This window comes from Myxine glutinosa, chromosome 1, assembly GCF_964187855.1.
Source record: "Myxine glutinosa chromosome 1, kmMyxGlut1.1, whole genome shotgun sequence".
Taxonomy (NCBI): Eukaryota; Metazoa; Chordata; class Myxini; order Myxiniformes; family Myxinidae; genus Myxine; species Myxine glutinosa.
The window spans coordinates 41,852,106-41,872,708 of NC_136261.1; the positions used below are offsets into that span (position 1 = coordinate 41,852,106).

At 45.0% G+C, this 20,603-nt stretch overlaps 1 protein-coding gene across 1 annotated transcript in view; it reads left to right on the top strand.

The window, feature by feature from the left end:
• Positions 1-14,123, top strand: part of LOC144889513 (poly(U)-specific endoribonuclease-A-like) — a 72,597-nt gene extending 58,474 nt beyond the window's left edge. The window contains exons 3-8 of the mRNA XM_078770013.1: positions 1,385-1,484; positions 7,149-7,254; positions 10,479-10,603; positions 11,636-11,745; positions 13,549-13,696; positions 13,836-14,123. Coding sequence (XP_078626139.1) covers positions 1,385-1,484; positions 7,149-7,254; positions 10,479-10,603; positions 11,636-11,745; positions 13,549-13,696; positions 13,836-14,123 — 877 coding nt within the window. The remainder of the gene's footprint in view (positions 1-1,384; positions 1,485-7,148; positions 7,255-10,478; positions 10,604-11,635; positions 11,746-13,548; positions 13,697-13,835) is intronic.
• The last annotated feature ends 6,480 nt before the right edge of the window (positions 14,124-20,603 follow it).

The window sequence follows — 20,603 nt, forward strand, 5'->3', positions numbered from 1 at the left end:
AAAGAGTGAAGGTGAGCAGAGAGCCGAGATTTCGGCAGTTTAACCATCAGAGGGTTGCTGGCAGATCTTGTGCGACCTGTAGGAATATTTGGGGGACAGAGCACAGAGAGAGCTGGGGGTGCAAGGCCGGAGAGGAGTCGGTAGAAGACAGAAAGACCACCTACCTGCCTGCGGTAAGTGAGTGAAAGGCCCTCAGAGATAGCTTCATCGCGGGAGATTCCAATAATTCTGAAAGCTTTGGTTTCAACAGCGTGAAGCCGAGCTAGGTGTGAGGCAGGAGCACCGGCCCATAGGGGAGAACAGTATTCCATTGAGCTGCGGATGAAAGCCTTGTATGTGGTGAGGAGCTCAGGTGTGCCGAGGAAGGACTTCGCACGACGGAGGATGCCCAGTCGGCGACTGGCTTTGGAGGCCAGCTTGGAAATGTGGTTTTCCCAAGAAAGATCATGGCAGATAGTGAGACCCAAAATCTTGAGCGACAGAACTTCTTGGAGAGGATTGTTGAGAAAGTAGATGGGAGGGTTGTCCAGTCGATCTTTTCGGAGAGACATAGTAAGAGTGTGAGATTTGTCAGGATTGAAAGACATGTTCCACTTGTTTGACCAGTCTGTGATTTTGTCCAGGTCTTCAGAGAGTGAGGAGGCAGCAGACTGCCGATCTGAGGGAAGAGGAATGGAGCGGCAGAGAGTGGAGTCATCAGCAAAGAGATAGAGAGGATTTTCGAGAGAGTCAGAGAGATCATTGATGAAGACCAGAAAAAGCACGGGGCCCAGAACACTGCCTTGGGGAACTCCAGCCTGAACAGGAAGAGGAGATGAGAGAAACCCATTCAGGGCCACACGTTGACGACGACTAGAGAGGAAGTCCGCCAGCCATGCGTGGAGATTTCCATGGATACCAAAGGAGGAGAGTTTGGTGAGCAGAGCGGGGTGCCAGACCGTGTCGAAGGCACGTGATATGTCGAGGGAGACAGCTCTAATTTCCTGTTTGGCATTGAGGACCTCCATCCATTGTTGAGACAGCAGAAGCAGCATGTCCAGAGTAGAGTGACCTGGTCTGAAACCAAATTGATGATCAGAGATCAAGCCATTGGAGAAGAGGAAAGATTTCATATCCGAAGCAATGATGGATTCCATGACTTTGCTGATAATTGGGAGAAGGCTGATTGGTCTGTAGTTGCTAGGATCTGTTTTTGCACCTTTTTTGTGTTTTTGCACCTTTTTGCACCTAAAAATATCCAATAAGGTTGTGACCACAGTGCGGTCATTCATGTTTAAATTTGCTTTTCCCTTCCTTGTTAGCACCTCACATGTAGCAACTGGCACATAGAATACCTCAAGGATATTTAAAATAGACTTTGGGAAATTTGTCACCCACTTTGCAGGTCCATTTCACAAAAAGAGCTGGACGATATCGTGGACAAGCTGTGGCAGGCCGATTCTAACCACCTCGTGCCTGGAAGAGACTATGAGATAAACGTGCAGGTTTGTTAAAAAAAACTTTATTGAGAGCTAAATGTAGTTGTACAATGTACTCTGCTCCCTACAGCTGGGCAGACGAGAACACTTTTTGGTAAGAATCGTTCAAATGTGGACACAATTAACAAAATTGGCAAGAATATTCTCCTTGCAATACTTGTTAAAAAAAACGTGTTAGCCACTTGAATATCCAATATGGCCGCCATTTTCTCAAGACAGCCTCCAATGATAGAATGAATGCATGTAATAAAAAAATAAAAAAATTGTATACAAGATCGAGGTTCGTGTAAGAGCTAACAGTAATCGCAAATAAATAGCACCGCAAAGCGGGCGTAACCCCTCAGTCCATGCATGGTGGAAACCAATTTCAAGACGGCTGACGTGGTGGCCATATTGAAAATCACAGCACGCCCATTTTCCAAAGGAACGTTCCTCTGCTCAACCCCAACACACACTGCAATAATAGATTTAATCGGACGAGCCGTTCTGCTTGAAATTGACAGAAACCAATTTCAAGACGGCTGACGTGGTGGCCATATTGAAAATCACAGCGCGCCCATTTTCCAAAGGAACGTTCCTCTAATCAACCCCAACAGACACTGCAAAAATGGATTTAATCGGACAAGCCGTTCTGCTTGAAATTGACAGAAACCAATTTCAAGATAGCTGCCGTGGCGGCCATATTGAAAATCACAGCGTGCCCATTTTCGAAAGGAACCTTCCTCTGCTCAACCCCAACACACACTGCAATAATAGATTTAATCGGACGAGCCGTTCTCCTTGAAATTGACGGAAACCAAAAGTTGATGGACGCCCGGACGACACCCGTGATGACAATACCCCTTAGCCCAATTTGGGCTGAGGGGTGAAAACATAAACGGACACATAAAACATATAATAGAGGGAGCGGGAAACAAGGTGGGGAGAGAGAGGGAAGCACACAAGTACAACAGTAGAGAACAGGGACATCGGGAGATCTGTGGAAGGGAGAGGGCTTGGGGGAGGGGGCAGGGGAAGGGGGTGTGGGCGTGGGAGAGGTAAAAACAAATGGACACTGCCTGGACTTCCAGGAAAGAGGTCGGTGTTTCAAAAAGGTGTATCTGGGGTGAAATAACGGGGGTAGAAAAGATCAAGGTTTTTTTTGTTTGTTTTTTTTGTATACAACATCAATGCTCGTGTAAGAGCTAACATTGATCAATAAAAAAGACAAACTGACACATAAAACGTATGATAAAGGGAGCGGGAGACAAGATGGAGAGCAGGGACATCAGGAGATCTGTGGGAGGGAGAGGGCTTGGGGGGAGGAGGCATGGGAAGGGGGGGGGGGGGGTGGGAGAGGTACAAAAACACATGGACACTGCTAGAACTTCCAGGAAAGAAGTTGGTATTTCAAAAAAAGTGGATCTGGGGTGAATAAACGGGGGTAAAAGAGATCAAGGTTTTGGTTGGGGGAACATACGAGATGGCGGTGAACAGCTGCTTTAAAGACCTGGAGGGTAGAGAGGGAGTTTGTTCCAGAGGCGGGAGAAAAGAGGAATGAAAGAGTGAAGGTGAATAGAGAGTCTTGATTTTGGCAACATTTAACTGGCAGATCTTGTGTGACCTGTAGGAATATTTGGGGGACATAGCACAAAGAGAGCTGGGGGAGCAAGGCTGGAGAGGAGTCGGTAGAAGACAGAAAGACCACCAACCTGCCAAATGGAAGGGGCAAGATAAGAGATGGCGGTGAACAGCTGTTTTAAAGACTTGGAGGGAAGAGTGGGATTGAAGAGAGTGGGGGAGTTTGTTCCAGAAGTGGGAGAAATTTTTTTTTTAAGGTTAGATGAAAGTGGATCTGAGAATAGGTTAAATATATTATAGGGTATATATAGGAATAGGATGAAAGTGAATCGGTCTGAGGTTAGGTGAAAGTGGATCTGAGAATAAGGAGAAAGGTTGAAGGAGTATGGTGAAAACTAGTAATAGTATTGGAAAGGTATCGGCTGGAGAGGATTGAGATATGAAGGAGGGAGAGAAAAACGGGTGGGGCGAACCACGTGGTCGCGATCGGGAGATTCGAAGAAATGTATTCGAAGAAAGCCATGAGGAGAGAAGGAAATTATTAAGATTTTTTTTTAAGAGTTTTTTTTTTTAATGAAGACTCCAAACAAAGGGTAAGGTGTTCGGGGGAAGTATGGGGTGAAAAGAAAGACAAAGAAAAAAGTAATACAGTGAGAAAACGAAAGTAAATAGACAACAAACAACCGCCGATGAGACAGGGAAGCCTCAAGGGACCAGGCCCGAAAACGCGGCACAAACAAAATGACGATTACACACAGGTATGCACTATTTACAACCGAGGTCTTGCTAGAAACACACAGTAGACACATACACAGTAAAATACACAGTACAGTTTTGACAAAAACACAAATGGGAAAATACTTTACTTTGATGATGTGGAGAGCTTGGAAGAACACTACCTCACCGGCAGAACCGGAAGCGGAAGTCTCACATACACTTTTCCTCACAGACACTGATACAGTTATCCAATTATAAAGATGTAAGTGCGGATTTACATGTTTTTCAGGATGTAGACACTGATCCTGTAAAATCCTGTAAAACACACTTTTTCATGATTTCTGGTTGTTTCTAGAAAATAAGTGTCATCACTGATCAGTCATTCACTGTTTATACTTAAAGACATGTAAAGTGTTTTCTTTATGCAAATCATGAGTATGAAATCATAGGGATGATGTGCTTTTCATTTGGCAATGTCTAACAGTTGAATAAAGTCCACAGACAAGGTGTTGTAGCAAGAGGTCAGTAATGAAAAAGAGTGTTAATGCACCACCACAGCACACGGGTAACATCACTGCTGTGTAACTCAGCATGGGCTTCAGTGTCAGCTAAGTAATTTGCACTCGACATTTAGCAATTACTTAGTATCCCAAATGCAATCGAATCCGCCCGTTCGGTTAGACGGCTGCACCGGAATCGACAGGATATACCAGCACGGGAGAGTCCAGCCAAGGATGTCGGGGCTTTAGTCGCCCGGAAGGTGTACAGATCGCATGGGACTTCAATGACACTGGGTGAATGATCGGGCTAGGTGTAGAGAAGATGCTTGAACCTAGTTGCATCACATACTTGAAAGTGTATTCGAAGAAAGGTGGCAAAAGCATAAACCCTTCAGAGAAAAGAGGAATGAAAGAGTGAAGGTGAGCAGAGAGTCTTGATTTTGGCAGTTTAACCATAAGAGGGTTTCTGGCAGATCTTGTGCATCCTGCAGGAATATTTGGGGGACAGAGCACAGAGAGAGCAGGGGAGCTAGGCCGGAGAGGAGTCGGTAGAAGACAGAAAGACGACCAACCTGGCTGTGGTGTGAGAGTGAGAGGCCCTTAGAAAAATGTGAGTGAGAGAGCATGCAACTCAATCATAGAAGAAATGAATGTGCAAGTAATCTCAGTGATGGAAGACTCCTTGTAAGACTCAGTGGTGGAGATGTTGTGGCACAGGAGCCGAAGTACCATCCTGTTTGTCTGGTAGGATTGTGTAATAGAGAGGCTTGGGCTGGGTGGTAACATGCTCTCCCGCAACTGACTTGCAATCCTTAATCCTCAACTGTCACTTCTTTACCACCATCAAATCCAATTCTGTTCTATACTGTCCACTCCTATAGGTAATCTTGTGGCTTTCCTGCTTTTGAAAGAATGAACCAGCTCTTGACCCTCTGTATTCCTCGTTCCCAAACAAAAATTTCCCAACACATCCTCCGCAATGCACAGCATCACCTCCATCTCAACCATTACCATCATCCTCTCCAGTGTGTCCCTGAATTCTTACTTATACACCCCAGTACTTCCCGTTTTTGTGGCCCATAAACCAACATAACACAGCATTTGCCTATGTATGCCCAAATGCCAAAAAACCAATGCCAAAACTATCCGTCCCTCACATATGACGGAACAGCAGAATGATAGGGGGAAACACCAACAGCTGGGCCAAGGGACAAAATAGACGGAGACAGACAAACAATGGATGTGGGATAGATTGAGGGGTAGGAGAAGATGCAGAGGGTTGACAGGATGGATTGAGAAGCAAACGTTCAGGAAAAAAAATACTGGAAATTTGGGTGGGGTGGTTAACGTGGATAGAAAAGATCATGGTTTTAGATTGGGAATGATCTGAGATGGTGATTAATAACTGTCTTGAATATCTTGAGGGAAGAATTAAATTCAAGAGAATGTGGAAGTTGGTTCCACCGGCAGGAAAAAAACGAAGAACGAATGAGTGGAGGTGAGCAGTGATCCTGGATTTAGGTAGTTTCACCAGAAGGGGGTTTATGGTGGACCACGTGTTCACTGCAGTGACCTGGGAGGTACAAAGCAGGGAGTGAAAGACCAAAAAGGAGGTGGTAGAAGATAGAGAGACAATTGACCTGTCTGTGATGACGAAGTGATCGGCCCATAAACTCATCTTCTTGACAGGAGATTCCAATAACCTTGAAAGCCTTAGTTTCCACGGAATCAAGCTTAGCAAGGTGTGAGGCAGGGGAGCCAGCCCAGAGTGGAAAGTAGTACTCCATCAAGCTGCGGGTGAAGGCCTTGGAGGTGGATAGGTGTTCAGGTGTGCCAAGGAAGCAGTTTGTATGACGGAGGATGCCCAGTTGGTGGCTGCCTTTGGAAGCCAACTTTAAAACGTGGTTTGCCCAAGAAAGATCATGGCTGATAGCGAGACCCGGGTGTTTGAATGATGAACGTTCTCTCGAGAAGATTGTTAAGAAAGTAGATAGGAGGGTTTGCTTTCCGGAGTTTGTGTGAGATTTGTCTGGATTGACTCGGATTTCATTCAACCACTCGGATTTAAGAACTACCTGGCCATCGTATTATGATGCAAGTGTACAGATAAGAACAGCAAACAAGCTGATCGTTTAAATCTGGTCCCGTTTAAAATAGCTGTGGAGTCTAAATATATAACTATCCTCTTGATTTAGCGTTTCTACATCTCAGCTTGCATTCCTGAACACAGGTAAATGTAAAGACCTGGAACATGAACACCGTAGTCCAAAATAAATAGGTCAAGGCAGTCCACCGGAAACACTTCCACTGTTAAATAAGATAATCCACTTGTTAGTATTCACTCACCCCAAATGTCCAGTGTTATCTCGTCTTTGTCATCTTACATTCGACTTCCCTAAGTCCATATGTTTCACTAATATCCATGATTTAATCGTCCTTTTGATTTATAAATTACACTGAATTACTCGAATTACTCATTGCTTACTAAATAAATCATCCTTTCGATTAACAATTACAAATTACACTGAGGCACCCTGAACAAATTACAAATTCCTGCTCTAACTGCTGCTGGGAAGGCAATGGCAAACCACCTAATATAAGTATAGCATATAACCATTGCCTATAAACTGCTTCGGTAGTACCGATCCTCTGTATGGTACATCCGCATCAGAAACCTTGTTTAGGCTGTGCCTACGTGCACACCCTATACTTGTCTGTTTTACTTCTTTAAAAACTTTTGGCTTTTTGTGAATCTCTCATATGACCATCATTAGCTAAAAAATAAAATATATTCCACAATGATGCAAGCAAATACTAACATAGTGGTATCTTCATGATTCAAAATGTGTTTGAGAAAGTTAAACACAAACATTTACCTTTTCTCACGTTTCAGGGCAGAGGTGCGAGCAGTAATAAAATGAGAGAAAGAGACAATGCTCCTCTCAAGTTCTTCAACTTCGTGGATGAAAGACGTTTGTCCTCCATAGAGACGTATGCAGGTATGCGTTGTAAATCACTTGATACTACAAGTAATAAAAACATTTTTTTTAATGCAAAAGGATGCAACAATGTTACTCCAAAAAGTATGCAAACAAGGTAGGGATGGTCACAAGGAATGATCATGTAAACCATCTCCACATCTTTCTTTGAATAATGGTTGTCTCTAGAAAAGACTGTGTGTGTGTGTGTGTGTGTGTGTGTGTGTGTGTGTGTGTGTGTGCGTGTGTGTGCGTGCATGTGTTCGATATACACCACATTACCAAAAGTATGCAGACACTGCTTCTAATTAGTGGATTTGGCTGTTTCAGTCACACCCATTGCTGACAGGTATATATAATCAAGCACACAGCCAGGAAATCTCCATATACAAACATTGGCAGTATAATGGGCTGTACTGAAGAGCTCAGTGACTTTCAACGTTGTAGCGTCATAGGATGCCACCTTTCCAACAAGTCAGTTCGTCAAATTTCTGCTCTGCTAGAGCGGCCCCGGTCAACTGTAAGTGGGGTTATTGTGAAGTGGAAACGTCTAGGAGTAACAACAGCTCAGCCGAAAAGTGGTAGGCTACACAAGCTCACAGAACGGGACAGCCGAGTGCCGAAACGCGTAAAAATCATCTGTCCTCGGTTGCAACACTCACTACCAAGTTCCAAACTGCCCCTGGAAGCAACGGCAGCACAACAACTGTTCGACGGGAGCTTCATGAAATGAGTTTCCATGGCCGAGGAGCCGCACACAAGCCTAAGATCACCATGCACAATGCCAAGCGTTGGCTCGAGTGGTGTAAAGCTCACCTCCATTGGACTCTGGAGCAGTGGAAAACACGTTCTCTGAAGTGATGAATCATGATTCACCATCTGGCAATTCGACGGATGAATCTGGGTTTGGTGGATGCCAGGAGAACGCTACCTGCCCGAATGCATAGTGCCAACTGTAAAGTTTGGTGGAAGAGGAATAATGGCCTGGGGCTGTTTTTCATGGTTCGGGCTGGGCCCCTTAGTTCCAGTGAAAGGAAATCTTAATGCAACAGCATACAATGACATTCTAGACGATTGTGTGCTTCCAACTTTGTGGAAACAGTTTGGGGAAGGCCCTTTCCTGTTTCAGCATGACAATGCCCCCGTGCACTAAGTGAGGTCTGTACAGTAATGGTTTGTCGAGATCGGTGTGGGAGAACTTGACTGGCCTGCACAGAGCCTTGACCTCAACTCCATCGAACACCTTTGGGATGAATTGGAACACCGACTGCGAGCCAGGCCTAATTGCCCAACATCAGTGCCCGACCGCACTAATGCTCTTGTGGTTGAATGGAAACAAATCCCCTCAGCAATGTTCCAACATCTAGTGGAAAGCCTTCCCAGAAGAGTGGAGGCTGTTATAGCAGCAAAGGGGGGACCAAGTCCAGATTTATGCCCATGATTTTGGAATGAGATGTGTGATGTTTGGGTGTCCACATACTTTTGGTCATGTAGTGTGGCTTTGTTTATTCTCGGTAAAACCATTATTCAAAGAATGATGTATGGATGGTTTCACATGATAATTTCTTATGATCATCCCTATCTTGTTTACATACTTTTTCGAGTAACATCCCTACATCCCTTTACATTTTTCTAAATGTTTTTATTGCTCGTTTCTTTACTTTTTTTTAGAAATATACATAGATGTTCTACTCCTGATTTACAAATGTTGTAGTACAAACTTTATCGACGTGCTCACATTGTAATGGTACTATAATACTTTATCGACGATCTAACTTTCAAAATAGTACATATGGGCAAATGTGTCCAGCAGCCCCACCCCCATCAGGCTGATTGACAGTTGTAGTCCCAGTTGATCACCAAAGGGCATCATAAAAGTCCATGTGAGCCATGAGTTACAGAGGGCAAAGCCAAACAAACTAGAGACTTCATAGAACACCTTACCCCATGCAGTCATTAAAAAAGGACATGGGAAGGGTCGTTTAAAAGGTCGTTTGCTTTGCCTTTCCGAGTATGATCTATGTTGTTTTCTTCATGAACTTTGCATAACAGTCATGATGGTAACCACACAAAGCCCATGGGTGAAACAGAACAGTCCAGAGCCGACAATGCTCTGCTGATCTAGATGCATCTTTCGTCACCATCGAGGTTTATCCATGCATTTGTGCATTTGCAAACCGTCTTCCAAATCCTCTCGGAGAAATTGACGATTTGGGAACAATCTTTGAGAAAAGGATGCACAAAACAAACAGTGCCATGCACCATCATATTTGGTGGATGCAGAATCTCAAACAGTTATACTGCTCTCAGGGCATGAGGCAGCATGAATGTTCTCATTGTTACTTTAGTAACAATTCTCAGTTACTCTGCCCTCAGGAATCCCGGTGTGTACCCTGATTTAGAATAGGTACACTGTATCCCTGCGCATCGTAGGAGGGGACTCAGGGTTGGTGTCAGGAAGGGCATCCGGCCATAAAAAAAACATTGCCTCAAACAGGGAACCATGATTGTCATGGGGCCCGCAAGGCTAACCTCCGCTCTAGCGGGGAAAATGGCCTTAAAAACGTTCATTCATTCACTCTGCCCTCAGGGCATGAATAATTTCCCAAGTACTACGAAATGAAAGGTTTTGGAATTGCCAAAAAGGAGACTTGTGTTCTACTGTGTTCAAGTATATGATTGAAATGAAATAAAATCATGATTTTAAAGGTTGTATAATTTTTTCCCGGGAGGTTACCGCCATTGATGCAGTGTCTTTTACACCGCATTATTTAACATGTTACATAGTTATTTGTGCCTGCTGTTTGTGTCCTTAAAACAACAGTAAGAGTTTCCAGTTTGGAATAATTTTCAAGCATATAAAGCCAGACAAGCAGAGCAAAAAAATTATCTCACTCATGAGCGATCGAGATAAATTCAGAGGTAAAGTACTACTAAACTACAGGTTCGTTTTCCGATTTGTGTTCAAAATGTAACATTCAATGGAAATGAAGTTATTCCTCGATCATAAATTGATGTTTTTAGACAAACAGAAGTGAACTATAATTGCTTATCCCCACTTTTCGCTTCGCATGTGCAGGGTAATCAACCCGAATAACGAACGTGTAACTCCTTTGTTCAAATATCTGATGCATCTGCCTCTAATCCTCAAAATGCATTTCAATTATGAATCATTCCTTATAACCATAATAATCTGTGTTGAATGGAAAGTCGACACTCACAGGCTTTGTTTTCCCTGCCGACAGCTTTTATTGCCCTACTCGATAATTACATAGACTGCACTGGAGTCCCAGAGGAAGTGACCGCAGAAGAGGAAGAGGAGAACAACCACTTCCTGGAAGCTGTGATGAGGACAAAAGTTATGCAGGTTGTGGTGCTTTGCTTGCTTTAACTAAATTCCAGCTCTGGTTCACCACAATGATTATGATAAGGCTACAATAGGAAGTAACTGCTGTACCTGTCATCTTGATATTGTAACAGTCACGGGTCTGTAAAGTCCAATCAGATGGATAAGAACCCAGGTCACACCACTTCCGATAGTAAGTAGAATACAGGTCCACGGTTAAGACTGCACAATCGTGATGAATCTGCCGACAGGAATAGCCAAGCGGAGCTTTGTCGGGGACCCGCTCTTATTGATGGTGACTTAAATGCGCTATTCCCAATTTCCCAAGACACAGAAGACCCCGGCAAGGAACTAGCAAGCAAACAAAGCTAAGGAGAGGCAGGACCATGCGATGCAAGCTCTCTGAGTCAAACCCTCAAGCACGGACCCTCAGACATCAGCCACCCCTCATAGTGAGCCGTTGGCTTTTCATAGTTCTCGGCCAGGGAGGCACCTTTGACCCCTGTCATGCGCTCATTGGCTGTCCCATGGGGGGAAACAGACAGCCTCCAAATTTTGTGGTCATGTGGTCTTCCGTGTCCTACTCATACGTTAGTAGCCATGTGCACGTACGTTTCCTCAGTGTCACTGGTGCCAAGTGGATGCATGTGGCCCTGCATGTCCTGCTCTAACTCAGGCCATGTGGACCTCTGGCACTGCAAAGCAGAACTTTACACCCAAAGACAGATTACACCGGGGAAAGCCAAATAAGACACAGGTAGGTAAATGAGAGCTTACACACAAACATTTGAGGAAAGGAGAACCAGAGCATTCCTAAATACTTCATTCAACACTGCCTCGCCAGTACATCAATTACATACTCTTATGCTAAATATGTACTCTGAAATAACTATTGTAATTTATTCCCATTTAAGCCTAAGCTACTGTATATCCGTAAAAACATGTTTTTGGTGTTGGCCTTGGTCAGCTTCTCATAAGAGCTCTTAGGGGGTCAAACCCCCATTGGGTTAACACGTTCGGCAAATATGAACATCAATGTGCTCATCCATGCAGGAGCTACACCATTTTCTTGCTGATAAAGATCTCTGCCCCCGTGAAGTTTCCCAGTTCAAAAAACAACTTTATGACATCTGGTTCGAACTGTACACCAGAGGATCTGGAGAGGGGTAAGTTTCATGTACAGTCATGTGAAAAAGTAAGTACACCCCATGTAAAGTTTTGACTTTTTCAACATATTTCAACATACAGCTATTTGATCTTCATTTCAACAATATTGACAGATAAAGGTGATATAATATAACAAATATCATGAAACATTTACATTTTGTAGTCCATTGTATAATTTAAATAAACATAAATGCAAATTTGGCATGTGGAAAAAGTAAGTACACCCTTGGCTCTAATGGGTGGTATTGCCCCCTTTGGCAGAAACAACAAGTAGGCATTTCTTATAACTGTCTACCAGTCTGTGACATCGACTGGGATAAATTTTTGCCCACTCCTCCATGCAGAATTCTTTCAGCTGTGCGATGTTTGAGGGGTTTCTTGCATGCACAGCTCGTTTCAAATCCCCCCTAAACATCTCGATGGGATTTAGATTCCGGCTTTGACTTGGCCATTCCAGAACCCTCCATTTCTTTCTTTTCAGCCTCTCCTTGGTGAATTTACTGGTATGTTTAGGGTCATTGTCATGTTGCAAGGTCCACCTCTCGGTTGAGCTTCAACTTTCCGACAGGTGGCCTCACATTATCCTCAAGCACCCTCTGGTACAATGAAGAATTCATAGTGGATTATATGATGGTGAGCTGCCCAGGCTCTGATGCAGCAAAGCTGCCCCAAACCATAATATTTCCACCACCATGCTTTACAGTTGGTATCAGGTTCTTGTGGTCGAATGCTGTCTTTTGTTTTCGCCAAACATGTCTTCTGGTACTGTGGCCAAATAGCTCTACCTTTGACTCATCTATCCAGAGCACATTGTTCCAGAAGTGCTGGTCTTTTCCTAGGTGTTCATTGGCCAACTTTTGTCTTGCCATGATGTTCTTTCTGGACAGCAAAGGTTTCCTCCTGGCACACCTCCCATGTAGATCAAATTTGTGCAGCCTCTTTCTCATGGTAGACTCGTGCACTTTGACATCAACAGTGGCAAGAGCTACCTGTAGGTCCCGTGATGACATTCTGGGGTTCTTAGAGACTTCTTTCAGCATCTTGCGGTCTGCTCTCGGGCTGAACTTGCTGGAGCGGCCTGGCCTGAACAAGTTGGCAGTTGTTTGGAATCTTCTCCACTTGTTGATGATCTTCCATACAGTCGAATGATTGATTTCAAAAATTGTTTGGAGATCTTTTTGAATCCCTTCCCAGACTCGTAGGCATCTATAACCTTCTTTCTGAAGGCCTCAGAGAGCTCTTTTGATCTGGGCATGGTGACGCCGCACACTTCAACAACAAAGAGCAAACCAAACTAAATTTCTGAGGTTTAAATAAGACAGTTTCCTCCAAGATCCTCTCTGACGATGTTCTAATCATTTGCACCTGAGCTGGTGCACCTGATTCTAATTTTAGGTATTTGTCGTGATAAATGTGGGGGTGTACTTATTTTTTCCACATGCGAAATTTGCATTTATGTTTATTTAAATTATACAATGGACTACAAAATGTAAATGTTTCATGATATTTGTTATATTATATCACCTTTATCTATCAATATTGTTGAAATGAAGATCAAATAGCTGTATGTTGAAATATGTTGAAAAAGTCAAAACTTTACATGGGGTGTACTTACTTTTTCACGTGACTGTACCTTGCTCTTTTGATCAATCAATGCTAGTTAAGATGGAGCAATGCAATAATTTGTCTTGTCCATGAGCTTTCTCGTCTTCATACTTTGTAACATATCAGAACATACAGTACATTAAAGAACCCTGAGGCTGAATAAATGAGTAGTGGTCTATGCTCTTGGGAATGAACAGGCCAGATTCATGTGGATTTGAGCACGTGTTTGTTGGAGAGACGAAGCGTGGCCGCAAGGTCATCGGCTTCCACAATTGGATTCAGTTCTACCTGCAGGAGAAGCGGGGACTTGTTGACTATCGAGGATACCTTTCACATGGAGACACGGTCAGTTGTGCAGTTCGGGCTGGTCTAACCATAACCCGCATGGTCAATGTGTCCCAGACGTTGAGATAAAATTGCATTACCTCCACTCGGGCCAAATGTTCTTCTCACTAATGGCCTTGTGCATCGTTTTCCTTTACAGCCTGAAGAGCATGACCAGCTCGTCAGCCTGCAGTTCGTGTGGAAGGAGGTGTACAAGCCTGTAGGTGGCTGTTTCATCGGCACAAGTCCCGAGCTGGAGCTTGCTCTATACACCCTGGCCTTCCTGGTGCCAAGTACCAGTGGAAGTGAGGACAGAAGTGGTTTCAACACCCGATGCGGTGCACATGCTGTTCGTATTGTTGTGTACCGCAAGTCAGGAAGGCACATTGCCACGAGCTACCCACAATTGCTGGACACAGATCGGATGGAAAAGGTAGACAGCGAATGACAAGTCGCCACAAATATTTCCATGGCTTCACGGCCGGCTTGAGATTCCACCTGTCCTGTTACTACAAGTACAAGGCATGTTGTTGAGATGTCCATGGAATGTACAAGTGACTTCATAATATACATGAGAGCATGATGACAATGACAGCTGCATAATATCATATTTGACTTAACCTTACAATCCCTAACTGTCGAATCCAATTTCCTCTCCTCCAATTGATTTGATTGTATCCTTTATCTCATGGAAATGTTATGCAAATAAACACAATAAAATATGACTAATTAATGTGAAACTCATCGTACACTCTACGTGAAGAGAGAATAATTTTACCATTGATGAAACACGAACAGGATTTCTAAGGACTGTACCGTGTAGGTTGTTGATGGTGTTGTAAGAGCTCATTGAGAGGGTGATGAACTGGCAGAGAGGCAGAAGGGAACTAGCTAGTGGACAATATGGTTACGTTTGTGGGGGTAGGTGATGAAATACCATAGTGGAGCTAGAACTGTGTAGGTTAGCATGGACCGAGTGGCGAGTAGGAAGCCAATGTCATTGTATTTACAGTAAGTAGGGGAAAACTGTGAGCTTAAGATTATGTCTTCACACGGGGGTGGAGCTTGTATTATCCAAATAGGGGTTAAGATTAGTTTCCCCAGTATGTCATTGCCTCCTGTGGTTTTCCCCCTATCTTTTTTTTTTACATCTACAAGGGCCGCCATGCAACCACCTCAAACAACTACAATAACCGATGTAACTCCTCAGTCACATTTGCTCTACGGCTAGGATACGGCGGCCGTACCCCCCCTAAATTGACAGAAACGTGCGGCGGCCGCAGAGTTTCTGAGGTGGCTGCAGGGTGGCCCTAGGGCGTATGGCTATCTTTTACAGGCCGTAGGGGTCGCCGTGGAATTATAGCGCGGAGTTATAACCTTTTTTCATTTCTAGGGTGGCCATAGCAATTCGACAAGCCGTAGCCATGACGACGATATACATATGAAAAAGAACTGGTATATATACCCACTCGTTACCGTCCGTCTGGCCGCACGTTCGCCTTAGGGCCCCCCTGCGGTCGCCTTGCGGGCACCTTGAGGCTACCTTGCGTCTGCCTTGAAAATTATATGGCCGCCGCAGGGACGCCCTAAGGTCACCGTGCGACATCAAATCAAAGACCGTACGGCACCCCAACGTTTTCGGTCTCCACAATTTCTAAATACCCCGTGCGGCTACCCGAAAAATAAAAACATATGTGACTGCTACATTGTGTGACCGTGGAAATACTGCGGCCGCCCTATAATTGCTAGTGGCCGTAGATTTTTTAGACCCTACGGCCGCCGAGCCAAATGTGACTGAAGCATTAGTGCCGACAGGACCCGAACATTCCCGATCGGGCTAAACCCCTCCTCCAATAAATCGTAATCGACAACTAAGCGCCGCCTCTGGAAGGAGCAACGACTCCAGGAGAAGCCCCGAAGCCAGGTGAGCCCACGCCCCGAGGCTCGAGCGATTGGTCAGGGTGACGTCAGACCGAGAAGGTTCGAGCAATCGGTCTCTTTTTGTCCTTTGTCTCTGGCTTGTGGCTGCGGCTGGCTCATGTGGAGTTTTGAGGAGAGCTTCCGGAGCTGTTGTTGGACTTTTGAATCGCTGGAGGAGGAGGTGTTGTTGATGGTGGTGCTCTTCAGATACAGAGGAGGTCGTGGGCAAGGCGAAGGAGGCTATCCTGTCTGCTTGCCTCATGCCGGCGGCTGCTACAGGCGTGACTCCACGCCATCTTGTGCACTTCCCGTGTGGGGACTCGGAGTTACAATGACCACCAGGCTCCTAGAGGCCAATTGAGACGCAAAGCTGAGTACAGGCTGGCTTAAAACATTTATTTTTATTTAATCTTTCCCCTTGTGTGTTTTCCTGTCTGAGTGGAGACGTCTCACCGTCGGAGTTATTTTACCTCAACCTTTATTTTGCCGTGCTTGACTTTAATTAAATGTATTATTGTGGCATTTTTCATTTGTCATGTTTCTGTGTTTGTGGGTTTGAGTATAAGCCCCGTCAACTCCGTGCAGGTAAGCACTTTGGTCCCCTCAATCGCGCGCAATGAAACAACCGTCATTATTCGGAGTTCACCTCGGAATTAAAGACCGTCCGGCTATTCGTCTAAGGCTGCTGTTCATCCGCCACAAACTTGACAATATGAACAAGATGGGATACAGGTAGACATGGTGTGGGCTAGATGGAAATAGAAGAGCTCTGAGGATGATGGACACAAAACATGAAGGCCGCTGTCTTGAAAGACTGAACGGAAGAGCACGAGGACAGACTCGTGGTGGTGATTCCACTTATTAATGGTGGTGAGAAAAGGACAAGAATGGTTCGGATTAGTTATTTCTTTATATATGGTCCAGGCACATGCAAGTGCTTGAACACAGAACAGATCAGAACACAATATAACAAGGGAACAGCAGGAGAAAGGGGAAACACCAACAGCAGGGTGGTGGGAGAAGGTAGGTAGATGGAGACGGACAAACAAGGGATGAAGGTAACGACAAGGGTTAAGGAAGAACACAAGGGGTGGACAAAATGGATACATAAACAAAATTTTGTTAGGGGTGGGGGTGTTTTAACGGGTGCAGAGGAGATCATGGCTTTGAGTGGGGGATGACTCAATGACAATGACAATGACAAGATGGTGGTGAACAGTTGTCTTGAAAACCTGTAGGGAAGAATGAGATTGAAGAGAGCATGGTAGGTGGTTAAACAGGTGAGAAAAGAGAGGAATATGAGTCAAGGTGAGCAGTGATTCTGGATTTAGGCAGTTTCACTAGGAGGTTGCTGGTGAACTGCGTTTGTCCTGCAGATACTTGGAGAGCGGGGGTGGGAACAGAGCATGGAGAGGGCAAAGAGTGCAAGGCCAGAAATGAGGCAGAAGAAGACAGAGAGACCACCGATCTGTGGGCAATGGCAAAGTGATAGACCCATAGACTCAGCTTCATCGCGAGAGATTCAAATTATCTTGAAGGCTTTGATTTCCACGGCGTCAAGCTGAGGCAAGATGTGAGGCAGGGGACCCAGCCCAGAGGGGAGAGCAGTACTCCATCAAGCTGCAGATGAAATACTTGTATGTGGATAGAAGCTCAGGTGTGCCAAGGAAGGACTTTGCATGATGGAGGATGCCCAGTCAGTGGCTGGCTTTGGAGGCCAACTTTGAAATGTGGCTTACCCAAGGGCTATCATATGGCTGAGAGTGAGGCCTAAGGGTTTGAGTGACTGAACATCTTTGAGACAGTTTTGAGAGAGTAGAGGGGAGGGCTTGTGGAACAGTCCTTGTGAAGAGGGAGTGAGTGTGTGGGATTTCTCAGGTTTGAAAGACATGTTCCAGATGTTTGACCAGTTTATGATTGTGTCAAGGTTTGAGGAGAGGGAATCGGCTACTGCCTGTCTGTCAGAAGGATGTAATGGCAGAGAGTGCAGAGGTTTGCTTAATTGAAGAATAACAAAGAATTGATTTTACTGAATGAATGCAAGGTGGAATTAAGGAGTGGCAAAGGGTAGAGAAGGAAAGACTGGCAGAGGGAGGGGAGAGGACTGTGAGATGACCAACCTCTTTCATGAGAGAAGGTACTGTGCTTCAGCTTCCTCCAGAGAGGAACTGATGAGTCTGACGACTACACCACCTCAAATAGGCAGGCAGGGGCAGAGGGGCAACAGTTCGGTGGCCTTCTGGTTTGTATTGCTTGTGGAATCTAAAGCTATAAACACAAAATAACTGGCATCTCCAATGAGGACAACCTACAAGGCCTATTGCCATCACATCACAGACAGCTTGGTGGCCTCATCATTTTTTGTTTTTTTTTAACTGCCTCTGTTCCTGTATCACTCCATCTGCTCTCTGTCCTCTGACTCTCAGTCTCGAGCAAATCCTAGACCAATGTTTTCTTCTCATAACCGCTCCGGTTTAAACTCCCCAAATCTGAGTTCACTCACCTCCACTCATCTGTCTTTCTTTCCGCCCATTTGTGGAACTGCCTTACGGAGACCTTTGGATTCCACTGTTCTCTCCAGGACTACAAGCAGGTGGATCAATATAAACCTCTCGTATCATTGACCATCACAACCGTACCCAACCCTCATAGTTGCAGATCTCCAGGTCTCAGTCTTTCACTCCTCACCCTTCCTTCGCTTGCTGTGCCAAACTCTGGCCCCACTGCCAGTGTTCATTGCATTTTTACCTTTTCTCACATTGATCTCACTTGAGCCTCGACCTTGTTTTAAAAAGAAGTTTAATAAGGTATTCATTCATCCACAGCTTGATGGAGTACTGCTTTTCCCTCTGGGATGGCACCCCCTGCCTCACAACTTTCTCAGCTTGATGCTGCAGGGTTCGTACCCTTTTGGGCATCTGAAATTCCATGACTTTTCCATGACCCTTGACTGATTTTCCATGATCCTACACAGGCATATTTTACTTACTAGTAGTGTATTAGCATCAATATCTGAATTATCAAGTACTAGCAGGGTACCCGCCACTGACGGGGGTTTGTAGATATATCACCTGAAATAAGCAACTTATTTGGAGTGTGTATTGGTAGAAATGGGAGTTCAGTGTAAATATTTATTGAGCAAATATTGCAATGGGTGGAGTTGGTAACCTTGGCAACCTCATCCCATTCCTCCAGCGAAGATTTCCAAGCCATATTTGTTGTACCTCCAAAATACTGCTCATAAGTGAGGGTGATGTTATGAAAGTTCGGATGGGAGACTGATTTAGGCACGTTTTGGGCCTACCGCCTAACGGAAGATCACCAAAGTTCTTTCCATGCCAACCGACCACCTCCAGTAACCTATCCATCTCCACACTGCTTATTCAGCCCCCAATCTTTCCTCCTCTCTCTTATACTCCCCATAGCTTTGCCTTCGGCCATTTCCATTCGGTATTTCTCACAGCATTTCATTCTAATTTCCCATTCGATGATCCCTGTATCAGTAGTTTCAGTTTCACTTTTTAACATCAGTTTCGCTTTGAGATATCAGTTTCGATTTGTCATTGCAACTTGTGATGCGACATGAATAGTGCATGGAAAAGGTCATCAAAAACGATTTTTGGGGAAATTGTTTTAGATTTTCTGAGGGGTCTAAACTCTAAAGTGTTTAAAGAGGCCAAGGTGCAAGGGCTTCAACATCATTAATGATCAAGGGCCCACGATTAAGTCTATGGGCCTACTACTTTCCCACCGCAGACATAATCGGTGGTCCTTCTTACTTTACCGTCTCCTTTCTACTCTTGTACCCTCTGCCCTTTCCATGCTTCGTCCACCCACCCAAGTATCTGCAGAGTGTACACACTCGGTCCACCAGAAACCACCTTTTATATTACTGAGACTCCCAAAGTCCAGAACCACTGTTCACCTCCACTCATTCGTTAAAAAATAAGTATTTGCTTTCTTCTCTGAAACAACACTCACTATTTCGATGAAACTTAACCACAACCTTCATCACCCATGATGTACCAAAGATTGTTCACGGCATTAAGAAAATCAATGTCTAAGGTGGTCTATGGGGGAGTCAAAGGGGGGTCCAGGTTTGACCCCCCAACCACCCCCCCCCCCCCAAAAAAATAGGTATTTGCTTTGTTCTCTGAAATAACACTCACTATTTCGATGAAACTTGACCACAACCTTCATCACCCAAAGTTTGTTCATGGCACTAAGAAAGATCAGGGTCTAAGGGGGTGTCCGGGGGTTATGGGGGGAGCTTGCCCCCCAAAATAGGTATTTTTATGTTTAAATTCTTATGATTACGTTATTATGATTCTACATACTGCCCTGTCTCCCAGCAACCATTGAAATTGGTTTTAAATAACGTCATATTGTTTAAAATACTGATGCTGATCTCGGGTTCGTCGACATACTAAGGGGGGGGGGGGCCCTGCTCCCCCTCAAACTCCGAGTGCACGAGGCCGCCGACCACACTACACTCGTGGTGGACGGATTGCTAAGCAATTCCAGCCGCCGAGCCCGCAGCTACGTGCGGAAGGGTTAACGGTCACGACCCGAGTACCTTTGACACATGCAGCTGTGAAAATAGGGACTGAACCCCGCATGAGTCACGCTGATACTGGACGCCCGAGCGGTTGTGTGTCGCGTAACTCGTGCCGTTAACACTATTGAACGCGATCGAGCGGTTTTAATTCGGGGTGATGCTTGGCCAATGTGGAAAGGACGATGACGGCCAGGTTGGAAACCAAACCACAGGATTTACTCACAATGTACAGTATTCACAGAAAAGGGACAAAGCGGAGAATCTTAGCGGCCTTACCTAGGTTCCCAGACAAGGGCCCTCCAATTAGTTTGGGGAAGGGAAGGAAGAGGGTAATGCGCACAAAGCGTGGCTGCTTCGTGCAGCTTGCCTGGACGGGCTCGTTGGACGGAATCCCCCAAGGATCGCTTCAACCAGGGACACCACAGCGAGAGATGTTTGCGGCAGGGGCGT